At 36.9% G+C, this 24,233-nt stretch overlaps 1 protein-coding gene across 2 annotated transcripts; it reads left to right on the plus strand.

Annotated features, from left to right (window-relative positions):
- The first annotated feature begins 15,289 nt into the window (after positions 1–15,289).
- On the plus strand, positions 15,290–23,954 carry LOC145782300 (myeloid differentiation primary response protein MyD88-like). 2 transcript variants are annotated; one of them, XM_082594088.1, is made up of 6 exons: positions 15,290–15,794; positions 17,391–17,541; positions 17,845–18,150; positions 21,364–21,604; positions 21,801–21,892; positions 22,285–23,954. In XM_082594088.1, exons 1-6 carry the CDS (start codon positions 15,336–15,338, stop codon positions 22,431–22,433), a joined length of 1,398 nt encoding a protein of 465 aa, XP_082450214.1. In that variant the 5' UTR covers positions 15,290–15,335; the 3' UTR covers positions 22,434–23,954. The 2 variants fall into 2 exon arrangements, with proteins under 2 accessions (XP_082450214.1, XP_082450215.1); XM_082594089.1 differs by having other exon boundaries at positions 21,367–21,604.
- Positions 23,955–24,233: the final 279 nt, after the last annotated feature.

Below are 24,233 nucleotides of genomic sequence, written 5' to 3' on the forward strand. Positions count from 1 at the left end.
TTCCCAAAATCACTAAAAATAGATTTTCTGTCTTTCTACAAGACAAAGACCTATAATCTTTACAGAACAGCTCCATATAAGATAAACGGTCAGGTAGGTGGCAGTAGAGAGTTGATGCGATTTTTCTTTTTCGAGTTACAGGGGGTGGCTCAACTTACCCACTGGCACAACTTACCTCATCTTCCCCTATCTGATTGAAACTAAACAACAAAAGGTTTATGAACATAATCATGTTACCATACTATAAAAAAATGCATGTTAGCGGGGCCGTTGAAAAGATAATTTGGCCCCGGTACCGATGGGATATTCTGGCCCCAAATCAAGATATAATTATCTAGCAATAAGGTTTTTTTTAAACATAAAAAAGGTTGTTAAATAATTTGAGAAAAACTTGCCATTTGATTGATATTTTACATTTCTTTTCTGCAAATATTGAATCAAAACTCAACATTTCGCTTAAATTTTAACACCAAATATAAAAGTTTTCAAACCACGTTTTACATTCAAAGAAAATGTTTCTCGGCAGCCGATTTGTAGTAAGAATTGACAGCGATAGACACCGTGTTTCGCCCAGGAGGCTGATCTGGTCAGTATCGCACCACTAGTGTTCAACTGTTTTATTCGCATCAACAGCGCACGGGTACAAAGGATTGACACGGCGAGAGAGCACAAACATCATAGCCAGGTCGAAGACTTTTAGAAAACCGGCGTGCCACACCCCGCGGCGGCGGGGAGCGACGTGATTTAGGGGTGACGATGCACCCGGAGGGGTAAGTCCACCAGCTTAGGTCGCTGGGGCCAGGCTGGGGAGTCGAGGTACCTGTGGAGGAAGAGTGTGGATCAAAAACGTTACATGACCCATCTCCGAGTAATATTAATAAGGCAAGGTTGGTTACAAAATTAAATTATACGAGTAGGCTAAGTTTCGGTATTACAGTAAGAAACAAAAGGCCCAGGAAAAATGTTATAAGTGAGAATGAATATGATGAACCTACTGTAGCCTACTTGCTCTCCATCACTTTCGCTCATATGACACGCAAAAATAAACCTGAGGATAAAAGCCTAGTGAAACTTTGCACAGCAGAAAACAGTAACGTTAGTGCAGAAGTTTTCCCACTCCTGCCCAGAGCATTGTGACGCAAGAAGCCACACGACCTCGTTCGGTGGAAGTTAATCATTTATGTTGTGTATTGGGCAGCTACAGGGCGCTTTGACTCTTCAATGGTCTGGTCTGATGAAGGCCTTTCAGAGTGAAGAATTATCAACATAAAGTGATCGATTTCGAGTAATGGGTAGTACCAAATTTAAGTCATAAGTAGAGTAGACAACCGGAAACAGTCATTGCCGTCAGCTGCAGCGTGGGTCAGGTGTACGTCGGAAGGCGTACACCGATGATGCATAGCGCTCAAGTCCGCTTTCCCGCAATGCAGGATAAAGATAAAACAAACAAACAAAAACAAAGTGATTAACTTTTCGAAATCCACCCTTTTTTCCCTGGTAGGTGGTAGCCACTTTAACAAGTCGAAATTCTGCCACTGAAATTGACTACAATGCAACCGCCAACCAATCAGAACGAGTTATAAAAGGCTACCGTCCAATGTGACCCTTCTAGCACTCATCCAGAGAGTTAATGCTTGTTTTGAACTTTATTTGGTAATTACAGAAGAAAAAGAGCAATAGCAGTGGTGAGAATCGAACACGCGTCAATGAAATGACTACTTTCTAGCCCGAACCCTAACCTCTAAGCCAACCAGCTGACAAAAAATCCATCACTTAATTTGCTTTCTATGATCTTCTTTTTGCCGTTTTTTACGTCACTTAAACCGTAGCTCAGTGGCGCGGGAACTATTTTTCTCTAGGGGGGGCTGAAGTTGCCGTAGTGTTGTGAGCTTCTGGGGGGCTTCGCCCCCCAGACCCCCCTTATGAGAGTGTATGTTCAAAACTGGTAGTAACTTTTATAGGTCCCTTCTGTGTGTAAAACGACGCCAAAACACACACATTGTAATAAGTTGTAAGAAACGAAGAGCGGCAACAACAAAGCAGCTGTTCAGAAAATTAAAAAGAAAGCGAACAAATTAGAAAGTGATTCCGAAGATTGCTTTTCGCTCAGGTTTTTCTCTGTATGAACTGTGTCATGAGTTTTTTGACATTGACAGTGTTCAAAATTTTTTGGTGGACATACATCAATGCAAGATGAGTAAGTCTTTATTGTGTCATTAAGCTTCTCAACCACGTTTTCAGGCGTCTTAGAGCAGAAAAAGAACGTTCTGATAATAAAGCTGAAACCGGGAGGCAAAGGAAGAGCTCCACGAATTTTTGCGTTTCTTTGAAAAGATTTAGTGTTCGAGGGTTTTGCTGCGATAGTAGGCTATCTCAGCAACCTTTTGAACGGAGTTTGCGGTTTTTCACTTACAACATCGCTGAGCAAGGTAGGCCTAAGTTCCGTTTTTAGGCGATCTTTTCTGATGACATCGGGTAAGCTGATCTCAGTATCAGATCTTTCCTCACCGCTTGCATAGCTCAGAAGGGCCTTTTCTCTGTTGGCTGCTGTAAGCAGATCCGCCTGGTCAAATCTTCAATCAAGCTCAGCTTGAACCAAATCAAGGGCTTCGAAGTAGCCTATTGCCGTTTCCACGCACCTTCTTCCGCAGACGACAAAGCATCCGATTCCTCTGTGTTTCAAAATTTTACTGGAGTTTTGCTCACTCGGGGATCCTTTGGCGTCGTTAGGTTATTGCCAGACGCAAAGACGTTTGCTGTTTCCATAAGCTTGGAAACGGATTCATCTTTTCTGAGATTTTGATATGGTGATGGATCCAAAGCTGAAGAAGAGGAGATCTTCTTGTTTTGGAGCTGTCCAGCGACGGCTTCTGCAGGCTGAAAAGCTTCACCTCTGCAGGTAATCGCAAAATAAAGCCGCATCGTGCATGCTTATTTTACCAAGCTGAACATCTTTGCACGTGCGTCTCCTAGTCCTTCCATTGCACTATCTTCTGTCATGTCGGTCAGACATTGCAACAGGGTAGGGTAGCACTTAACACAGTGGTTCTCAAACGGTGTGCCCGGGCGCACTGGTGCGCCTCAGAGTTTATCTAGGTGTGCCCAACAGCATTCCTAAAAAAGTATTCTAATAAGAAAAACAAAAAGAAGAGTTACCATATTAGATCAATTTTCTTATCTGCTCCTTCCGTTTAACATCATTATTACGATAATTTCAGGCACGGTCGCAGACATTCCGTAAAACTTGTATTTGTTGCTCACAATAGCAATTGTCTATTGTTGCTCACAATAGCAATTGTCTATGTGTGTTTTTTGCTGTTGGAGTAGATTCAGAATGTAATTGTAAAGCAGAAAGAAATTGCTAGTGCTGAGTTAGTGTTCATAGAAAAGGTGGTAGAGGTGTTAATAGTAGTGTACTGTAGGTAGTCATTAATGAAGTATAGTAGTAAATAACTGTAATGCGGATTTTATAGTTAACAATAAATTTCGTTGATGTAAATATCTTTTTTTTTAGAAAAATTTACTCTTACATATGGATAAGTTTCTAAAGAGAAAGCGTGACATTGATGAAGTTGACGCCGAAAGTGACCAAAATTTAAGCGTAAAAAAATGTACTAGTAAGAAAGCAAAACCACGACCGACTCGTAAATATGATGATAGCTATCTAAGTTTTGGGTTTTCCTGGATCGGAAGTCATGATAATCCTTTGCCTGTATGTTTAGTTTGCGGAATGAAGATGGCCAATGAATCAATGGTCCCTAGTAAACTTGCTAAACATTTTAAAAAGAAACACTTTTATCTACAAGATAAACCCATAAGCTATTTTCAGAGAATGTCTGAGCAACAACAAAAAACAGCAAGTTCCTTTAAGAGTATAGTGACTGTTTCTGATAAAGCTCAAATTGCTTCTTACCAAGTCTCTGAACTGATTGCTCAAAATATGAAAGCTCATACTTTAGGTGAGTCAATTATTTTGCCTGCTTGCAAAAAGATTGTCAGTACGATGTTAGGAAACGAAGCAGCATTAAAAATAAGCAAGATTCCTCTGTCAGACGATACTGTTCGCAGGCGTATTCTGGAAATGTCTTCTGATATTGAGAAAAATGTAAGTGGTAATAAACTCCACTCTTCAGATTTTGCTCTGCAAGTTGATGAAACTACCGACAGTACCAACAAGGCACAACTCATAGCATTCGTTCGTTTTATTAACGAAAACGAAATAACAAACCAGTTTCTTTTTTGCAAAGAATTAAGTGTGACTACGAAAGGTGAGGACGTTTTTAACATTCTGAATGACTACCTTGATAAGTGGCAGTTATCGTGGAAATCGTGTGTAGGCATTTGCACAGATGGAGCACCTTCTATGGTAGGTTGTATCAAGGGACTTGTATCTTTTTTAAAGAAGAAAAACGAGAATGTTATTGTAACTCACTGCTTTCTGCATAGAGAGGCCTTGATGTCAAAAACCTTAGGAGAGAATTTAAGAGAGGTCTTAGATGAAGTTGTTAAGATGGTAAACTTTATAAAAGTAAGACCTGCAAAATCGCGGCTATTTGAAAAAATCTGTACCAATATGGAATCTCAACACAAACGATTACTTTTACATACCGAGGTGAGGTGGCTATCAAGAGGCAAAGTGCTTACTCGTGTACACGAGTTAAGACAAGAACTTCTTGTATTTTTTAAAGCAATGAAGCAGTCACATTTTTGTGACCTCTTGCAGTGTAAATTTTGGATTGCTAAATTACAATATTTGGCAGATATATTTCAGCATCTCAATATTTTGAACACCAGTATGCAAGGGAAAGGGCAAAACGTTCTTACATCCACTGACAAGATAAAAGCGTTTCAGAAAAAATTACACGTTTGGAAAAGTGCAGCGATTAAAGGTAGTTTAGAAATGTTCCCATTGGCAACTAATACTTGCAAAACTGAAATCCTTCCACTTGTAATTGAACATTTATCAACTTTAGAAGAAAAAATGAATTTTTACTTTCCATCACTTAACACTGCGCAATATGACTGGATTAGAAATCCTTTTTTAGAAAGTACCTCTGAATATAGTTTAACACTGACAGAAGAAGAAGAACTGGCAGCTGTGTCCACAGATCGTAGATTGATGATGAAATACAAAGAGTGGTCTCTTGAAGCTTTTTGGATTTCTATCAGAAAAGAACATGTCGCGATATCTAAAAAAGCACTGACTGTTTTATTGCAATTTTCAACGTCATATTTATGTGAACTTGGCTTTTCTACCCTCGCCACAATTAAGTGTAAAAAGAGAGGAACTCTGCAATGCATCGATGAGGAAATGAGAGTTTGCCTCTCAAACATAAGACCGAACATTGAGAAAATCTCACAGGCTCATCAAGCACATGTTTCCCATTAATAAAAAGATAATTTCTTTATTTTGGAGTTTTATTTATTTGACTTAATTATGACATTTTAGTGCATTTTTATATAAAGTGTGCCCAGAATTATTTGTAGTATTGTAAGTGCGCTTAGACTGTAAAAAGTTTGAGAACCACTGACTTAACAACACGAGCGAGGGCAGAAGCACGAACGCTCCAACGAGTAGGGCACAAACCCAGCAAATTGCAAGAAACTTCATCGGAACCAAAAAGCGACATGAATAAAGAATTACGTTTTGATGATTCACGAATTACAACTGGAAAACTTTAAACGAAGTTTAAGCTGGAGTTTAAGGCATCGGCAATAAGCCTCACTTCCTTTACAACGCCTTGCAAAATCAAATCGAGAGCATGATTACTGCTGTAAATGTAGGCTATAACGATCCAGGGCATAATGCTTTAAGTTTGGCCCGCATTCCGTTATAACAACCAGATCTCTTGCTGTTCTATGCTGTAAGTGTAAAGTGAATATTACAGAATGATGTCCAATAAACGATGGAACGCCGTGACAGTAAAGAGGGTGGCTGGAACCGCGACTGCGAGGTATAGGCTAGCTCCCTGTGATTGACGACTTTGTAATCTGTATTGCAAATGATGAGCACGATCACAAGTAATAGGAACTCGATTCATCGTAGCAATTGTTGCTCGAATAATTTTCTGAAAATATGTTAGGCCTATGTACTTTAAATTGTCAGAATTTTCTAGGGGGCTGAAGCAATTATCGAAAATTCCAGGGGGGGCTGAATTAGCTCTAGGGGGGGCTGAAGCCTCTTGAGCACCCCTACTTCCCGCGCCCTTGCGGCGTAGCTTATGATTGGTTGGCGGTTTCATTCTAATCAATTTCAGTGGCAGAATTTCGACTTGTTAAAGTGGCCAGGCCACCTTTTTCCCTTACAGCTCATGCTTCAATTCAATTCAGTTCAATTTATTTTTCTTTGTCAGATTGCAGAAGTAATGATATTATGAAAAAAAAATACAGTAACTAAACCAACAAAAGGAAAAGGTGGCGTTACTTTCAACCTTGTCGATTCTATGGTCAGGTTTTAATGTTTAGCCAAAACCCTACACACGATAAAAGGCAACAATGCCTGACAATGGGTGAGTATTTACTATTTAGAGTTTGGAGAAACCGTTTTTATACCATTGTTTTCAGTGACGAAAATATGACTGACTTTTTAAAATAAACACGTCTGGCAACATGCTTTGCTTGTTGGAAAATCCCAAATTGAACCTACTCAGTTAAACACTTTCGTTTTACATTAATATGATTATGACTTGTCCTGACGTGTAATCAATGTAAAAGACAATTTTTGCTGGCAGTGGACTTTCCAGTGTTGACTTTTCATTTTTTTGATTCAATACCGTAAAGCTGTTGTTGAATTGGTCTGCTGTCCTTTGATCATCAATGACGCAAAACAACTTCCTCCTTGACATAGGTTGTTTAGTCATTTTGTAAACAACCTGTGCACTAGACTTGTCTTAATCTTTATTAAATCAGGCTAGGTTTGCTAAAAAGCTAGCACTAGATGTGCATATTTTTGCTGTTATTTCAATCATTATCTTATGATAGGACCATGCACACTGCACAGCTTAAATCTTTCAAGGTTATATCGTTTTAACACGCAATTGCTGTTGTTTCTCTGGGCAAGAAACTTTACGATAATGGCCTCTACCCAGTGATCGATTTCGAGTAATGGGTAGTACGGTACTAAATTTAAGTCATAATTAGAGTAGACAACCGGAAACAGTTCAGTTTATTTTTTGTTTTGTTGGCGAAAAAGAAAGACACAAAAAGCAAAAAGACAATAAACACAAATAATTCGCACAACAAGGATGGCAGCGAAAGACCAAATGGCAGCGAAACAGACATTGCCGTCGGCTGCAGCGTGGGTCAGGTGTACGTCGGAAGGCGTACACCGATGCATAGCGCTCAAGTCCGCTTTCCCGCAATGCAGGATAAAGATAAACAAACAAACAGGTTAGATTGTTGTGCAAATACCAGCATTTGATGAATGCAAAATAGCAGTACCACCTTTGTTAGCCAGATCAATTATTGTAGTTAGAGAGAGAAACCTTTTATTTTGTCTGTTGTGAAAAATAGAATACGATTATGGTACAAATATTAACCGGTAAAAATATATTCAACAACAGACAGGAAGCAGTGAAAGACTATATTAGTCATCGAGTCAAGTGCTTCTCGTGTTTTTAATGCGATAAATGTAAAGCATCGGCATTATGTTGAAAACAAGATAAGCTTAAGTTCCGTAAAAATGAAAACAAAAAGTTGTTTACTTTTGTGACAGTCAAGTGAATTCCCATTGTTTTATTCAAACATAAAAAAAAATCATGCCCTACAAAAGTACAGTACGGTACCGTAGTATGAGAAAAACAAAACACCTGGGTCAGATGCATCAATTTTGTACCTGTAGTCTCCAGAACGGAGAAAAAATTCAGAATGCTTGTTGCCATAAAATTTTGATTTAAAAGTCTTGAGATACTTCTCTACCAACTAAATCAAAAGACTGCCCCCAAAAAATATCATGTTTTTATACTGAAAATTAAATATCAGTGTGAGTATACCCATTTTATCAGTTTCTAGCAGGTTTACTGCAGTTGTGCGATAATGTACCTAAATATTCTGATACTTCAGCCAAAGTCATATATTGTTTGACCTCAAGGTAGTAATAAATCATATGCTAGCAATAGTTATAATGTATTTGGTAAGTATGTACCATGAGAAAAGAAGATATTTTTGTTCTGGAGACTGCAAATTAAATTTTGGCTACTGATAAGTTTTAATACCAAACAATTTTTGGGAAAAGACAGCTAAATTTTCCAGATACCTATGCAGTATGATAGTCTATTTGATTTTATGATAGATATTTGATTTTGAACTGCCTCAAATTTCAATAGTGGGTTTAAGCCCTTTTGGCAGAGGCATGTACCCCAATCTGGTGGTTTAGGTTTATAACATATTTTGGAACATTACGGCTAAATGTAGATAGATCGCAATTATTGCCAGTTTCCGCTTCAAATTTTTGATGAAGTACCTTCAAAAATCCAAATCTGTACTTTGTTACATTGTCGACATTTTTCCCAGAACCTTTTCTTTGGCGTTTAACATCTGGTGTGACACAAGTAACATCGTCACGACCAAAAAAATTTTTATAGCCTCTTGAAGGGGTGAAATTCGACTGTAATCATTTATTTTGTTGCAAAGATTGATTCCTAAGGTGGTCTTAATTTTTGTTTTACCCCTGGCTCACTGTTTACCAGCAACTTTCGTTTAACTTTGCGTTTTCCACTCGGGCTCATTGTATCCCACAAAACTTTGCTTAAATTTGCACTGACATTTGGTGAATTAGCACAGGTAGGTAAGGACGAGGTATTTTCTATTTCATCATCACTGTCAGTTATGAATGCTTTAACTACCTTTCGAAATCTTTTCTTTAAAGATTGGTTTTTCTCCTTTAAATTGGTTACTCATACTTTTAAAAGGGATGTTTCCTTGTCTTTATGGCGCCGTACTTTTTGTGCCACATTCTTTATCTGCCTTCGATGCTCGTCAGTCTTTGGTGTTGAGTGCAGTTGTGGAGCTGGACCACTGCTAGTACTTGCACTCACATCAGAGGTGTTCATAGTCGTATTTTTTAACTACTGCATCTTCTTCTTCTCTCTGTATGCTATTATTTTTTCTCTTTTCATGTTTCTATGATAGGCTATGCAAGATCATGAGGCAATGCCTTCATTTTTTCCATTTTTTCTGCATAAGCCAATCGCTTCTTTTGTGAATTTCTGTCTTTAAACTGTGAATGTTCTTTTACGTTTTTGCGAAGACGCTCTCTAAATTTCCTTGTTTTTAAAGTACTTTTTTCATATGGAGCCATTGCCAATCAAATATGCGTAAAAAGCACCTCACAATCACAGCTAAATTAAAATTTAACAACTTTAACTGTATCTATGTTCTCTAAGATCAAAATATGTTACAGAATGCTTCAACAGGTATCATTTCTTATGAGCACCTTTTATTGTAACATTACATGTAAAAATAACTGTACAAAGGAGTGCTTATTACTGGTTTTACAAAAAAAAAAAAAGTTCTGGAGACTACAGTGTTCTGGAGACTACAGACAAATTCAATAACAAATAAATTCCTAATCTTTTATTTATTGCGAGTCTTCTCTATGAAATCCTGCCAAGTGAGCATGCTAGTCCATCACATACTGGAAGAATGTTTGCCATTTTAAACAGGGAAGCATAAATTTTTTGTTAAAGTTTGTTCTGGAGACTACACAATTTTGGAGCCAGGCTAAATAGCTTCCATAGAAGAGTGAACTATTATCACACTTTTTTAGTAAATCTGTTTTTTTGTTTTGAGGGTTTGTTTATATATAAATTTGCATCATTTTACACCCAAACAGGAGCACAGAGTAGGCATTGGTAGAGTAGTACCATGGGTCGTTCTGGAGACTACAACATAGTGGAGCCAAAATTGCAGATTCGTAAAATTGAGAAAAATACAAGGCCAAAATTGTAAAGCCAGTGTCATTTCAACATTAAAATGTAGCTTAAGCTGCACAGTGTTAAATAAAGGTCAGTTTAGCACTGCAGTATTTGCCTGTGAAAAATCACAAGGAAATTACAGAACTAAAAACGTAAAAAATCCAAAAAAAGTGGGCAATTTTGTGATAAATCCAAAATTTTTGCTCAGAAGTTAACAATTTCCATTGAAAAATAGCATTACATAGGGGGGGCACATATCTAAACTGTAACTTAAAGCCTAAAAAAGTAGACTGAAACCTCAAGAAATACCAAAACTGCAAAAATGCGTTCTGGAGACTACAGGGTACAAAATTGATGCATCTGACCCACTTATGCAAAAACAACAACTGTTAACTGCTAGCATGAAGGGGTGCAACCTAATTCGTACCATGGACAATTCGTACCATCAGTTTTTACCTTGAAAAGATCGAAAGAAAAAATTAAAAAAAAACAAAGTCACTGATCGCAGTTTCCACAAACATTTTGAAAGGGTTAGGGTATCAGAGTATCGGTATCCGCAAACAAACAGACTGAAAAGATCGAGAGAAAAAAATAGAACATCGCTGATCGCAGTTTCCGTTTTTCCGCAAACATTTTAAAATTTCCGGTAACGATCCTAAGAGTTTGCAGAAGTCGCTGATCGCAGTTTCCGCAAACATTTTAAAATGTTAATAAGTTAGATAGATAAGGAATTCTGCCCTAATTTGAGAAAAGTTTAAAGCTGTTGAAAACAAAAACTTGTATTTTGGAAATTTGTTAAGTCCTAGGCGAAGATCAAAACCCTAACCTTATTCCAAACTCTAACACTTATCTTAACTGTTCCTTAGTTTAATCTTAACTCTAGCAACACCTGATTGTAACCGTGAGATGAAGTGTGGAAAAATAGCCACTTCCAAAAATAAAATGATTTGACATGATTGTGGAATGAATTGGCTAAATGGAGGCAAGAGCAGGTCTCAATAATGCCCATTGCTAAATGTAACCATAATGGGTAGTTTACCTGGTTTGCAGTAAGATAGTGGATGATCAATATACACTATGCAATGGCCAGGGATGGGCAATTCAGAATTATTGATTCGAATCTTAAACTAGTCAAATAATTTTAATCTCAAGTGGCAAATCATAGGTTTGAGTTTGTATCCAATTTTCTGTGTTTTTTCTCTTTGCGTTACATTAATATGGTTGATCACTAATGTGACTGGACTGCATGTAAGCAGTGCACAAATTGCTCAAATGCATGCATCATAGCCTACTTGCTGTGTTTTGTTGGAGTTTCTTTGGTGGAATGGTGATAACCTTGATTAGGAGTTGCGAGACAATAGCTGTATAGAAGTAAACAGTTGATATCAACGGTGACACATACCCAAAAGTAAACAGCAATGTAATATCAGTGGGGCTTGGTAAAAGACACATAAAAACAATACAAAACAAGATGTTATAATATAATATTAGATTAAAGTAATATTAATAGTTCAATGCTAAAATTTATCTGCTCTTTTATGTTGTTTCAAGTTTAACCTTTGCAGATGTGAAATCAATATAAAAACCTTTTCTGTTGCCTTGTTTCCAATTTTATTTTACCTTGTTTGAAACTGTTTTATCAACTGAAAAAAATAGAATACTGTTGCTGGATGTCATACTATGGCTTTTGGTTTAAGAACAGTGAAAATCAAAGTGTCCGCAGTATTCAAATTAAACTGGCTACTTGTCTAACTACTCAGTAATCTTGACAAGTTTGCCAAAAGATTGACTTCTTGGAGTGAAAAAATTATTTATAATGCAGTAGAATTCACTTAACTCATCATCACCTGTAAGAAGAAAATGAGTGCAATTAAATGTTGAGTTTTTCAATCCTAATATGGCAAAGCATTCATGTTTTTTGATAGCAGACACTATCAATTTAGGTAAAACAGAACAATAAAAACTCATGCTGAAACACACTTTAAAGTATGTGGTAATCTAACACAGAATAGACTTCATTGACAAACGAACATTTTGACACCCATTTTGCAAAAAACAGATGTTCACAACATTTCAGGAAGGCAGTTAGTCATTGCTCACTTTTGTTAATGAGCGGATTATGTCCTGTTATCGAAGAGAACAGCTGTTTGTATCAATATGATACCAGACAATACATGCAAGAAATGGCCAATAGGCTAAAAAACAGCTTGCTGTGCAAAGACTAGCTTAGTAAGATAGAGTCTAGTGGACTGGATATAGATTCGTTTAATCAATTAATAAGTCAAAACTGCAGTTCTGTGCAATTGAACTCCAAAAAATCAATCAGTTACGCACAGTAAAATTTTTTCTCTCTTTCAAAGCAAAAGACGAGAGAAGAACAAATGAAAAAGGTGCCTAGTATATGTAACTTCTAAATTCAACAGTTTTTTTTCAACTGAATCAGTGGCTCATGCGATATTTGTCTGCCTGGTATTCCCAAGGATGTGAGTTCGATAGTTTCCAGAAGCATTTTTTTTAAACTAAGTTCTAACCCGGATACTCAATCATTAGGCTACTGCATTTTTGTGGTGAATTTTTAATTTGAGTAGCCTACAGCCCAATCTTTTATGTCTTTTCAAATATGAGTAATAAAGTTAGAGTTTTTTTAATTTGCTGGAATATTGAGAATTTCTCTTGGTAATTTTCCATTCGTCATAAGAGGATGTGACCGTGTTTGCCAAACGACGCATTACATATATTTGTTTTTAACAAGTTAGTTTGATGGTTGTAAAAATTTACTATGCTTCTTTAAAAAAGACATTTCATCCTGGCTACTCAAATTAAAAATTCACCATAAAAATGCAGTAGCCTAACGATTGAGTATTCTTGTTAGAACTTAGTTTAAAAAAATTCATGGTTTCATCAATGTTCAGTTTACTTTTAGACAGTGTTTTTTATCTGGCAATTTAGTTTTTAAAGGAAAGCGCTTCTCGCCTACTATGTAGTATCAAACTCGCATCCTTGGGGATACCAGCCAGACAAATATCGCACGCGCCACTAACTCAGTTCAAAAAAATTGTTGAACTTAAAAGTTTTTTCATTTGCTCTTCTCTCGTCTTTTGCTTTGAAAGAGAAGGTGAAAGAAAGAATAAGTTACATCATGCCATTCTTCTTCTTCGTCGTATGAGCTGTCTTCTTCCAGACTATATGTTTGGGCATGAGGTCATCAGCCACTCAAGAGTCTCATCATCCAGGGCCTTCAGTCCAAGCGTTCCATGTGGTGGTTGATGGATTGGGCAGTCATGGACGACATGGTCTACTGTCTGGTCTGTGGCACCACACTCGCATCCCGGTGAGGGAGCCAGGCCCCATCTGCACATGTCTGAACGAAAGCGACTGCCATTCAAATAATGCCATTTAAATAGTGTTTTGAATTAAAAGACTGGCGCCGGCCAAATAACAACTACCAACAAATTGCTCAAGTGCATGCTCATAATTGTAATGTAATTGCTCAATGCTCATAGCCAACTTGCACTGTTTTGTTTTAGTTTCTTTGGTGGAATTGTGATAACCTTGATTAGGAGTTGTGAGAATAAACAGTCGGAACCTGCACAATATTTGCACATTTTTAATATATGACTTTAGTTTTATTGCATTTAGCTTTCGTAATTTTTCATTTTTGTGCCTAATTCTTGTCATCAAAATTTGAGGAGTAGCTGATAGTCATATTCAACATACTTACAGTTAGAAAAGGTATAAAAAAAATCGTTTATTACGGTACCTTTTGTCAATTGGACATCATCACCTTACTTAAATTAGAGCGCTTTAGATTTACTAAATTTAGATTAAACAAGTTTAGCTAAAAAAGTGAATTAAAAGTTATTTTTAAGAGACTGAATTACAATGTTTGCTCAGTGCTCACATAAAATTAACATATGCCCTGCATGGTCTTCTTCATTCAGACTTTCTAAAATTAGATGAATTTTAAAATATTGAATGAATTGTCACATTGGTCATTCATAATAATAATACCACGGTATCTAACAGAATATCAGCCATTGATGTGATAACCATTCACTACTAATAATTATGAGATGTTGCAAAGCAGAATGCTTATTTGTCTTTCAATTATATGTACAGTTAGCAAACTAATAAAGACAATAACTATATTGAAGTAAACAGTTGGTATCAACAGTAAAACACACGCAAAAGTAAACAGTTATGTAATATCAGTAAGGCTAGGTAAAAAGATACACAAAAACGATACAAAAAATGATATCACATTATAGCAGTTTATCTGCTCTTTTATGTTGTTTTAACCTTTGCAGATGTGAAATCAGTATAAAAACCTTTTCTGCTGCCTTGTTTCAAATTTTATTTTACTTTGTTTGAAACTGTTTTATCAACTGAAAAAAATAAAATACTGTTGCTGGATGTCATACTATGGCTTGTTCGTTTAAGAACAGTGAAAATCAAAGGTATCCCCACAGTATTCAAATTAAACAGGTCAATAAAAACTCATGCTGAAACACACTTTAAAGTATGTGGTAATATAACACAGAATAGACTTCATTGACAAACGAACATTTTGACACCCATTTTGCAAAAAACAGATGTTCACAACATTTCAGGAAGGCAGTTAGTCATTGCTCACTTTTGTTAATGAGCGGATTATGTCCTGTTATCGAAGAGAACAGCTGTTTGTATCAATATGATACCAGACAATACATGCAAGAAATGGCCAATAGGCTAAAAAACAGCTTGCTGTGCAAAGACTAGCTCAGTTAGATAGAGTCTAGTGGACTGGATATAGATTCGTCTAATCAATTAATAAGTCAAAACTGCAGTTCTGTGCGAAAAATCAGTCAGTTACGCACAGTAAAATTTCTTACCTTCAACTCAATGATGTTTCTAAATTTATTGGCTTATTTAATTTTATTACAATTTTTTGTCATGGTGGTCAGTTTTGTTCTCAGAAAATTTTGTCTTGTTTAATATTCATTTGTATGCCTTGTAACAATGTCATACATGTTTTGCAAAGATAACATTTTCTTTTAGATTGATAGATCATTCTAACAATATCGTACATTATAACTTGCAACAGCCTTATTTGTTAACACATATATGATATATAATGTATTATAAAAACAATAAAAACTATTAACACTACAAAAAGTGCTCAATGCCAAGCAAAAAAGCAAAGCAGAACGAATTAAATCAAATAAGTTATTACTATCTGAATCCTTAACAGCCTGTTTTAACCTTTTTTTAACCCTTTTTAACTCATTTTTTAACCCTTGCTGGCTGCATGGTATATGAATTTTGGTAGATTCTCTGCATGAGATTTGTCAACAGGTCCGATTTAAACAATGTTTTTTTTTGATTGCCTTAAGCTTTATAGTCCATCAGTAGGGCTGAGAGTTTGTTATAAACACAAAAATCATGGATAGCGTTAGTAAATCTCGTATGGCACAAATAGAAGCTGACAGTGATCTTTCATTTTTGGAACAACAAAGGGAACTGAATTCAGGCATTGCAGCCAAGGATCAGCAAGAAGAAATTAGAAAATATGAAACAGGTGAAAAACGAGATCTTTCACGTGAAGGTGACTTGAGCAATGTGAAACCAGACTCTTCAACAATGACTGATAGTAACTTGCACCCTCCACCCTCATACTATGGAGGTACTGACTCAGTACAAACTTTCAATAACACTAACCAGCCTGGAATGTCAAGCAATGCCACTAGTTTTCAACCATGTAACAAAGATTACAGTCACTTGCTGATTAAAAATCTTGGCTTTGAAACCAGAAAACAGCTTGGTTTGCGCTTGGATGTAGATAAGTACAATGCACCTAATTGGAAGTCAGTGGCAGATGAAATTGGATTCTCTTATCTTGAGGTAAAGCAATTGTCAAGAATTTAATAAACAATGTATATATATATGCATAGGCGCCGACTTTTATTTTTGCACGGGATGGCGAATAGCACAATATGGCAACCTAAAAACTTTCAAACTGCATGTTTTTGTTTGATTTTTACTAAGCGTGTTTCGTAGATGCAATTGTCTTTTCACACCTGATTTGTAGCTCGATAATTTACAAAGCAACTTTAAAACAAAGCACAGGAGGTATGTCGTGAATTTTATTGTTACGTTGCTGCTCTGACACTTAACATTTGGCAAAGTATTTTTGCGAACAGCAGCTCTGTCAATCCAACTGTTAATCAACTGGTCAAGTTGTAACCGTGAAGCTTCAGCTTGATAAACATTTAAAATTAGGACTTGGTTCAATCGCTGTTGCGTCATGATAGATCGCAAGTAGGTTAAAAATTTTCAAAAAAGATTTTTGAGGGAGACAATGGAAAGATCGTATTTTATTGATTAATAAATCCCATTGTAAGCCTAACAAATGTAACAATGACTTATGCCAAGTAACAAATAAAACGATCGCAACAACAACAACAAGGAAAAAACTCGTAGCCACGTGTTGCGTGATCTTCACGTAGCTTGCTTGTTACGCGAGTATCATGCTTGTGACAAAAACAATCATTTTCTTTGCAATGCTGTATTGGTTCACCTCTTGCTTTACGTTGACTTAAAGCGAAAACCAATGATCAAAAAAGATTTAAACGTCCATTCAAATTACATTTATTTGCAGTAAGTAATGTAACCTAAACGGGGTGGCTGCCACCCCGCCACAGCGGTTACGGGGTGGCGTGGCCACCCCGTAAGTCGGCGCCAGTGTATATATATATATATGTGTAATAAATCAGTCAGGTTCAGAAACTTGTATAATTTATTAAATAAGATAGCCTACTGAAAAAGCCACTGTTACGGGGGCAAAAGCTTTATAAATAAATTATACAAGTTTCCGAACCTGACCAAATTTATTTACTTATTATGTTTAATCATTTGGTTGTATCCTAATTGAAGGATCATTGTATAAGTTTTCACATTCAATTTAATATCGAGGAACCAGAACAGAGGTTGAGACACATCAGCGTTCATTTCATTAAGTACCAGTATATGGGTCTGTTACTATTCGGCGAGTTTCCTATTCGGCGACAGCCTTTTTCGGCAGTCCCCTATTCGGCGATTTTTTTTAAATCCAACGACGCCTTCTGTATATCCAACAATTGAATATTATTCAATATTCAGACATTGAATCAATGTAAATACGAACTGTTGAGTGTTAGGCTAATTGGGTTCTTTGAACAAACCGAATGGCTTTTGTAAATATTTCTCAGGTACCGTACAACCTATACCTGGTCAGCAAAAATTCCCTTTTGTACGCAATTTCAATGTCTGGCGACGTTCAAACGATGTAATTGCCTTTACGTTACATTCAAAAGTTTTGTTGACATCAAAAATTCTTTGACTGTTTTGAGTTACAGCATCATTTTGTGAAAAAGGTTGTTTTGATGTAAAATATATTTGAAATATCATATAAAATCAACAAATAGCTCATTTAAAAAATGTATTTCTTATGGGCATTAGATTCTAAATATGGACAGACGACAGGACAAAACTGATTTTCTTTTGAATGAAACTGCAATTCGCTACCCCCAGTTTAATGTGGGCAACTTATGTGAGATTTTGAGGGAGTTTGAACGAGAAGATGTCATAACAGACATGGACAAATGGTTTCGTAAGTGCAGTGTCTCCAACTTTCCATTTTAGTAACAAATTTGCTGTTAAATTTTTTTAGCATATTTTATTATATACGGTATTGCAACTTTTATAAACCGATCGTTTATTGACTGAAACTAAACAAAGCTTCAATGTTAAAACAAATTCTACTACAGCTAAACATTTGATAGTATCTATGAGCAACCATAGTACTGATATGCTTGCTCATACTCGAAGCATTATTTGTTGGTAAGATGCATAGCCAGAAAAGTCAATCATTCAAACTAATTACTACTTGATACACTATTTTTTATTTGTTCAGAACGAGAGTTGAAGTCCCAATCCAAAACACGGTGGAGTGTTTCAAATTCGATTGATGGCAACCCTTCTTACACACCAATGCCTTCTGTCATTGGTAGAACAAGTAGCGGGTTTGGCGAGACCACAACGCTAGCACTACAGCCCAGCGATAGCCACAGCCCAATTCAGCATCCTTTCATATCAACAAGCGTAGACCCAAGTTCGTTCAGTGTAATGTCTGAGAAACCATCCCTTCCCAGTAGCTCGGCTGTTGCTAGTTCCCTCATTTCAGAAGAATCTATGTCGGAGAGCAATCCAATCTCTTCAGGTATGTAGGCTAATATTTGCCAGTCAAAAATTTGAGCTGGCCTTCTAGTTCAAAAGGTACCGTATGTAGCAACCTAACAATCACCACTATCAAGAAGTGTACAGTATCTGATAATGAACGTAACATCATGGTTGATGACATTATCACCCCAAGTAAAATAACTGAACTGCCAATATGCAGCAAATCAGCTTAATAGTTCTTACTGATATTGTCTCAGTTTAGGACAGTGGTTCTTAAACTTTTTGAGACACACCTTCCTTTTACAATTTTAACAAAACTTGCGCCCCACCTTGTTCCAAAATCAAAAAACATTAAGCAGAGCAGCAATTTATTTCCAGGTAAGTTGCATTAATCTTCTTCTTGCGTTTGAGGCCACCACACTCCACAGATCACGTTGTTACATCCAGGCGCAGCGCCGCAGCAGCCAATGGATTGTGTGTTCATCGAGCGTTGTGAGGTCCACATATCCATCCTGGGGTCGATATGCAGGACAATGGTAGATAATGTGGTGTGCAGTCTGAGAATCTGAGCCACACGCACAAGATGGTGAATCGGCGAGGCCCCATTGGAACATGTTGCTGTTAAATCAATTTTTAATGCAATGGATGTAATCTTAAATGCAAAGAATCAAATCTTAATGCAAAGGATGTAACTGTTTTTTTGGATACTAAATATTTAATTCGAGGATTAGTAGCAGATAATACACATCTCAGATCGGCTTCACAGTCAAGTTTGTTTCTAGATTTTGTCTATGTTCACGAGAGTAGAAAAAATATTTTCGCACAAGAAAGTGGATGAAAATGGAAGAAGTGTGCGTATAGTCACAGTACCCACACTCTTGTAAATATGCACGTATTTCGCCCAGAACTCAGTTAGTGGCATTGCTTTAAAGTCGTCCGTTTCAGTAGAATTGCATTTTAGCTCCAATAATTCCTCAATAAATTGTCGAGAAGAATTTTCCTCAATAAATTGTCGAGAAGAATTCACAAGAATTTCCTCATTAAGAAGAAAGGGGTTCCTTGTCATCTGCCATTCTGAAAGTTCGTTGTCACCCAAGTCTGGAAAATAGCGTTCAAATTCTTTTTTCAAAAGTTGCATGTGGCACTCCACTTCGAACTTAAACTCGCCCTTCAGTTCACTTTGGTTTTTCTCGAGGACAGCATCATTGTTGGAAAATGAAGCTGCATTTCCTTTTTGAACTCGACGATGCCACAGCCCCAGTTTTGCTATGAAAGGATGGCATCATAGTCTTTGATGCGATTAGTATTCTTGCTCTGCAGAAGATTTAAATTATTAAGGGCTTCGAAAATGTCCACGCGGTAGGCCAACTCCAACTGAAACTTCTCTGATGTGAATGACAGAAGTAGATCCTTTTCCCTATGAGCTTCCAAAAATAGCTTTAGTTTGTCTCTCATTTCATATACTCTAGCTGTTGACAACCACCGAACGGATGCATGAAACAGTGGAGTTTCATGATTGGAGCCCATATTTTGACACAGCTTGGTAAACAATCTCGTATTAATAGCACTTGTTTTGACGAAGTTGACGGATCGTATAATTATTGCAAGAGTCCTAGAGGCAAGAGCCTCTCGGTGAGTCACGCGGTGAGATCCCACCGCATTGGGACTTTTTTGCTTTATCCTGGCAATAAACCCACTTCACGATTCAATCATTGCCGGGGCACCATCTGCAGACACCCACAAGTTTCTCCCATTTCATATCGTTGTTGTCAAAAAATGTTGCTACAACTTTAAATACATCTTCTGCCTTGGTAGTCGTTTCTAGGGGTTTGCAAAACAACATTTCTTCTTCAATTGAAGTAGACCCAACAAAGCGATCATGAGACCAACAACTGAGACAATTGGGCAACATCAGTTGCCTCATCACATTGAATGGCGAAACAAGGTGATGCGTGTATCTTATCTATAACTTGACACTCAATATCCTGTGCGAGCTCATCGATGCGTGTTTTAATGGTAGAATCAGAAAGAGAAATCATTGCAAGCTTCTTACTGTTCGCCTCGCCCAACACAAGAAGACTGTCTGCTTTTAACATGCAAGGTTTTATCAATGTTTCGCCAATGCTGTAAAAATATTCCAGCTGGTTTAAAGTTGAGCTATACCTTCTTAGAAAATTCTTGTTGTAGACTTGCAGTTCTGTTAACTGTCTCACATTTAGTTTAGTAACTATTATTTAACTTTTTTATTTTGTTAATCTCAATTGGCTCTCATTTATGATTTTAAAAGACTTTTTTAGATCTGTAGTTGCTGTTGCTATTTAATAAAGTTCTTTTAGAGATTTGTTGTGCAAAGCCAGTCAGCAAATCAGCCATTTTCTAAATTCATTCAGCGCTTTCAGACATTGAATTAACGCCAAAGGACTGATTTGCTTGTCACGTGCATTCGTGCAACCAAAACTTATTCTATTTGGTTGCAATAGAGAAGTTATTTTTGTAACCATTTATTATTTATTTGCGTCAGACAAAGCTGTTCATATCCACAACAAAACAACCAAATAATACACAAACTGCAAATGCACAAAGGTCACAGAGAGCCACTTTGGATGTCGTCAGTTTAAACTCTCACCAAATTGGCTATCTACTGTTACAAGTTTACATGCAATGGTACGGTAGTGTTACAAGTTAGTAGAATTGAAAGTATTCAGAACGATATTATTTAAAAACAATCAGATGACATGGCAGCCATCAAGACTAGGTAACAGCATATCGAATTATATAATGAAGACGGTAACTTGATATACGATGGCTATCGGACCTCATCTGGGAGGCAACAATAGAGTTAGACGATACTTCGCATCTTCCAACAAAAGAAAAAACATATTTCCGAAGTAATGCATTAAATGTCATAATGTTGCAAATGCACAAGACTTGATGTTCACGTACGCTATAGTGTTTAGGCAAATTGTGTATAATTCTAAATGCGTTATTGAAGGCAACACGCACGCGATTAATGTCACGTTGATGATAATTTTCCCACAGATGACATGCATACATTGGAATGGAGTACAATATGAATGGAATAGCACATTTTTAATATCATTAACTGAGCATCACAATAGTTAACAATTTGAAAAGAAAAGCAAAGTTGCAAACGTTTTTGGCTCTGCATTTATCCCTTATCAAGCCTTTAAAATAAAACTAATTATACATTGAATAAAAACATACAGCATAACAACTGTTTTTTGTTCTTCAGTAGTCAGCTGTGACACAGTCAGTGATTCCTTGATACAACAACAATCAGCACCACCACCACAGCAGCAGGAGCAGGTCTACGATGCTTTCGTGTTGTACGATGTCGCCGATAAAGATTTCATTAAGACTCAATTTCTACCTAAGATCGAAGTTGAGGCCGGAGTTCGACTGTTTCTACCAGAGCGGGATGGACATCCAGGCTCTCAAACATATCAAAGTCAACTCGAAGCAATGGTTTTGAAGTAAGTGTATACTGGTATGGCCTCTTAAATGTTTAATAATACCTCGTAGCCGTAGGCCTATTCAATGGTTGTAAGGCCCAAGTAAACGTGAATTACCTTAGTGAATATTGCTTTTTTGATGTTAGTATTAAATGTGCATTGAACGCATAGCACCACTGTAATGTGCCAATCAACCATAGAACTTTTCTTGCTAAAGGTGTCCAAAGTTGGTCGTGATTTTGTCAGACGCGTTCCTGAAAACGCCAGCCAGCCAATGGGCTCTCAACATTGGTGTTTCTCTGGATCCAGGTCAGTAGATCCACTTCTTGTTACTTTCATTGTCTTAGTGTTCTCATTTTCCCATAAACTTCAAAGCTTTTGATTGATCCCGACACAGTTTCTGCTGTGCTGTTAACTTGCAATTGATTTAAACTCGGGAGATTTTCTTAAATTGTGCTTCATACAATTAATGCCCTGTGCATCAGGCAAGAATACGCTGTCTTTTTTGTGCCCTACCAAGTCTTGAGTTTGCTCTTAGGTCCCATTCATGACCGTTCTAAAAATATTGTATGGTTTACCAAAGGTGTATGCTGTTGCAAGGCATTTCAAATCCTCTGTTTCGCTCAGTAGCCTCACCCCTGCTTTAGTGGTGAAACATATCTATCGACTCATCTCTCATGCGTTCGCTTGTTTCATTTCAGCTGCTAAGCGCCGAAAAATCATTCCCGTCATTTACCAACGCATGACAGGGACGAGCATATTGAACGGGATCAACGCCTGTGATCGCACACGCGTGCTTGAAGACAGCTGGTTTTGGGACAGCTTGATCAGAAGCTTGAAGCAGCGATAGTTTTTTTTATTTAAAGAAACACTTGTTTTTGATTTTTACTTCCCCCTTGTCAGACCATCTACAGCAGGGGTGTCCCAACTTTTACCCAGGCGAGCCAACTTTGATAATGCGGAACTGCCCGCGTGCCAATAATCGCTAATAATCTTGTTTTGCGCAAAGAAAAGTGTATTATATAGTAATATTGTGGTATCTAATCCTTCTACCGTCAGGATTGGACGCATTATCCATTTAAGGACCCATCGTTAGCGTTTTTATTGAAGACCATTATCATCATTAATATTGTCTTATTTAATGTCATTTTCATACTACAAAGCGATATGCAGGTTTAAGGATATTGTTGTATAGTTATTATAAAATAAATTTACAAATTACAAAATAATTACAAATTACAGTTATAAATTACAAACATGACGGATTTTGCTGCCTGGGTACGAAAATACTATCTTAGTGATTTTTTTAGTGCAAATTCAATTGGTGTGATTTCTATGTGTCTGCGGGCCAAAAATAACATTGTGCAACAACAAGCGAGCGCCATACAAAAACGTATCGCAGGTAGGAGTTCGGACACCCCTGATCTACAGATTTCATTTTTTTTGTTACTTTTAAGTGAAAATATTCAAGCATTTCATGTTGTTTTTGGAAATCTCTCAAATCAGCCATGTTTTGTAAAGCTGCATTCTTTTAAAACAATCTCCCATATTAATTTCAATAAATGGAATATTTTTTTTATGTTATTTCTAATGTCAGTTCGAATTGAGCGTTGTGAAATGGCTGAAAAAATATCACACGTATTTTATCAAATGATCGCGTTTCGCGTCATATCTTTAATGGCACACATAAATGTACAGTAGTAGCTGTGTGCAAACTTCTCGCTCTACTTTGTAAAAAACGCTTTCATCGTTTTACAGCGTTTTTGATATTGATTTGATTACGTTTTCTCGTCAAGAATTTTTTCATTTACGCTTTTGATATTGCAGGAAATGCAGGTTGTATGCCTTGGTTGATTTTTAAAATGTCGGTTGCAAAGGCACTGAGTTGGCTTTTGTTCGTCTTGTCAACATTCCACTTTAAGCTAGGCCACATTATTCTAGTAGGGTGGGATTTTAGTTGTGCCATGAAGTGATGAGAATCAGTTATCATTTTTTTCATAAGCTTATTATGCACCTAAATAGTGTGGCGTGGTGCGATTGGTGTGGCTGTTACTGATCATTTTCTGATGAAATTTCCTTGTATAAAGTTCATTGTTGTTGCAGTAGTCGCATGCACTTTCTGTGTCAGTTTGTTGTGTAAGTTGCTTCACAATTTGTGTCACTGCGCGTTAACATGCCAATTTCGTACCAATCTGCTAAGTTCTCTGTCTATTTACCGTTGGAGATACTGTAGAACTTAAAGTTCCACCTGATGTTTTGTGTATTACTATATTGTAGCCTATCTCTTCTGAGCAGTTCCATTGAAGTTATTTTGATTTATGGTGTGTGTTGAGCTGTGCGTCATGTAAATAAAATGTAATATTACCACTTTCTTGCTGCTACTGTTTTAGTAGAACAACCTTACCCTGGTTGCAGCATACGTAAGTAATTGACGTAATTGATAAATTCTTTATCCACAATAGGCTTCTTGTCTTCTCTGCAGACTTTATTGCCTGCTTTTTAAGAACCTGTCCGATATAAGAAAAAAAGTAAACACAGTGTTATTACTATAGAAAACAAATCAATAGCTTGTTTTCTCAAGTTTGAACATTAAAACATTTGACCAGGTTAACACTCACTAGTCACTACTGTATTGCTTCACTACCTTTCC

Source organism: Aplidium turbinatum, chromosome 13 (assembly GCF_918807975.1).
Source record: "Aplidium turbinatum chromosome 13, kaAplTurb1.1, whole genome shotgun sequence".
Taxonomy (NCBI): Eukaryota; Metazoa; Chordata; class Ascidiacea; order Aplousobranchia; family Polyclinidae; genus Aplidium; species Aplidium turbinatum.

Excerpts from the sequence above, each read along its gene's own strand:
- LOC145782300 (XM_082594088.1), top strand. The coding sequence starts at position 15,336 with ATGGATAGCGTTAGTAAATCTCGTATGGCACAAATAGAAGCTGACAGT. Across the intron at positions 17,542-17,844 it reads AGACATGGACAAATGGTTTC|AACGAGAGTTGAAGTCCCAA; the intron begins GTAAGTGCAGTG and ends TTATTTGTTCAG. Across the intron at positions 18,151-21,363 it reads GAGCAATCCAATCTCTTCAG|TAGTCAGCTGTGACACAGTC; the intron begins GTATGTAGGCTA and ends TTTGTTCTTCAG.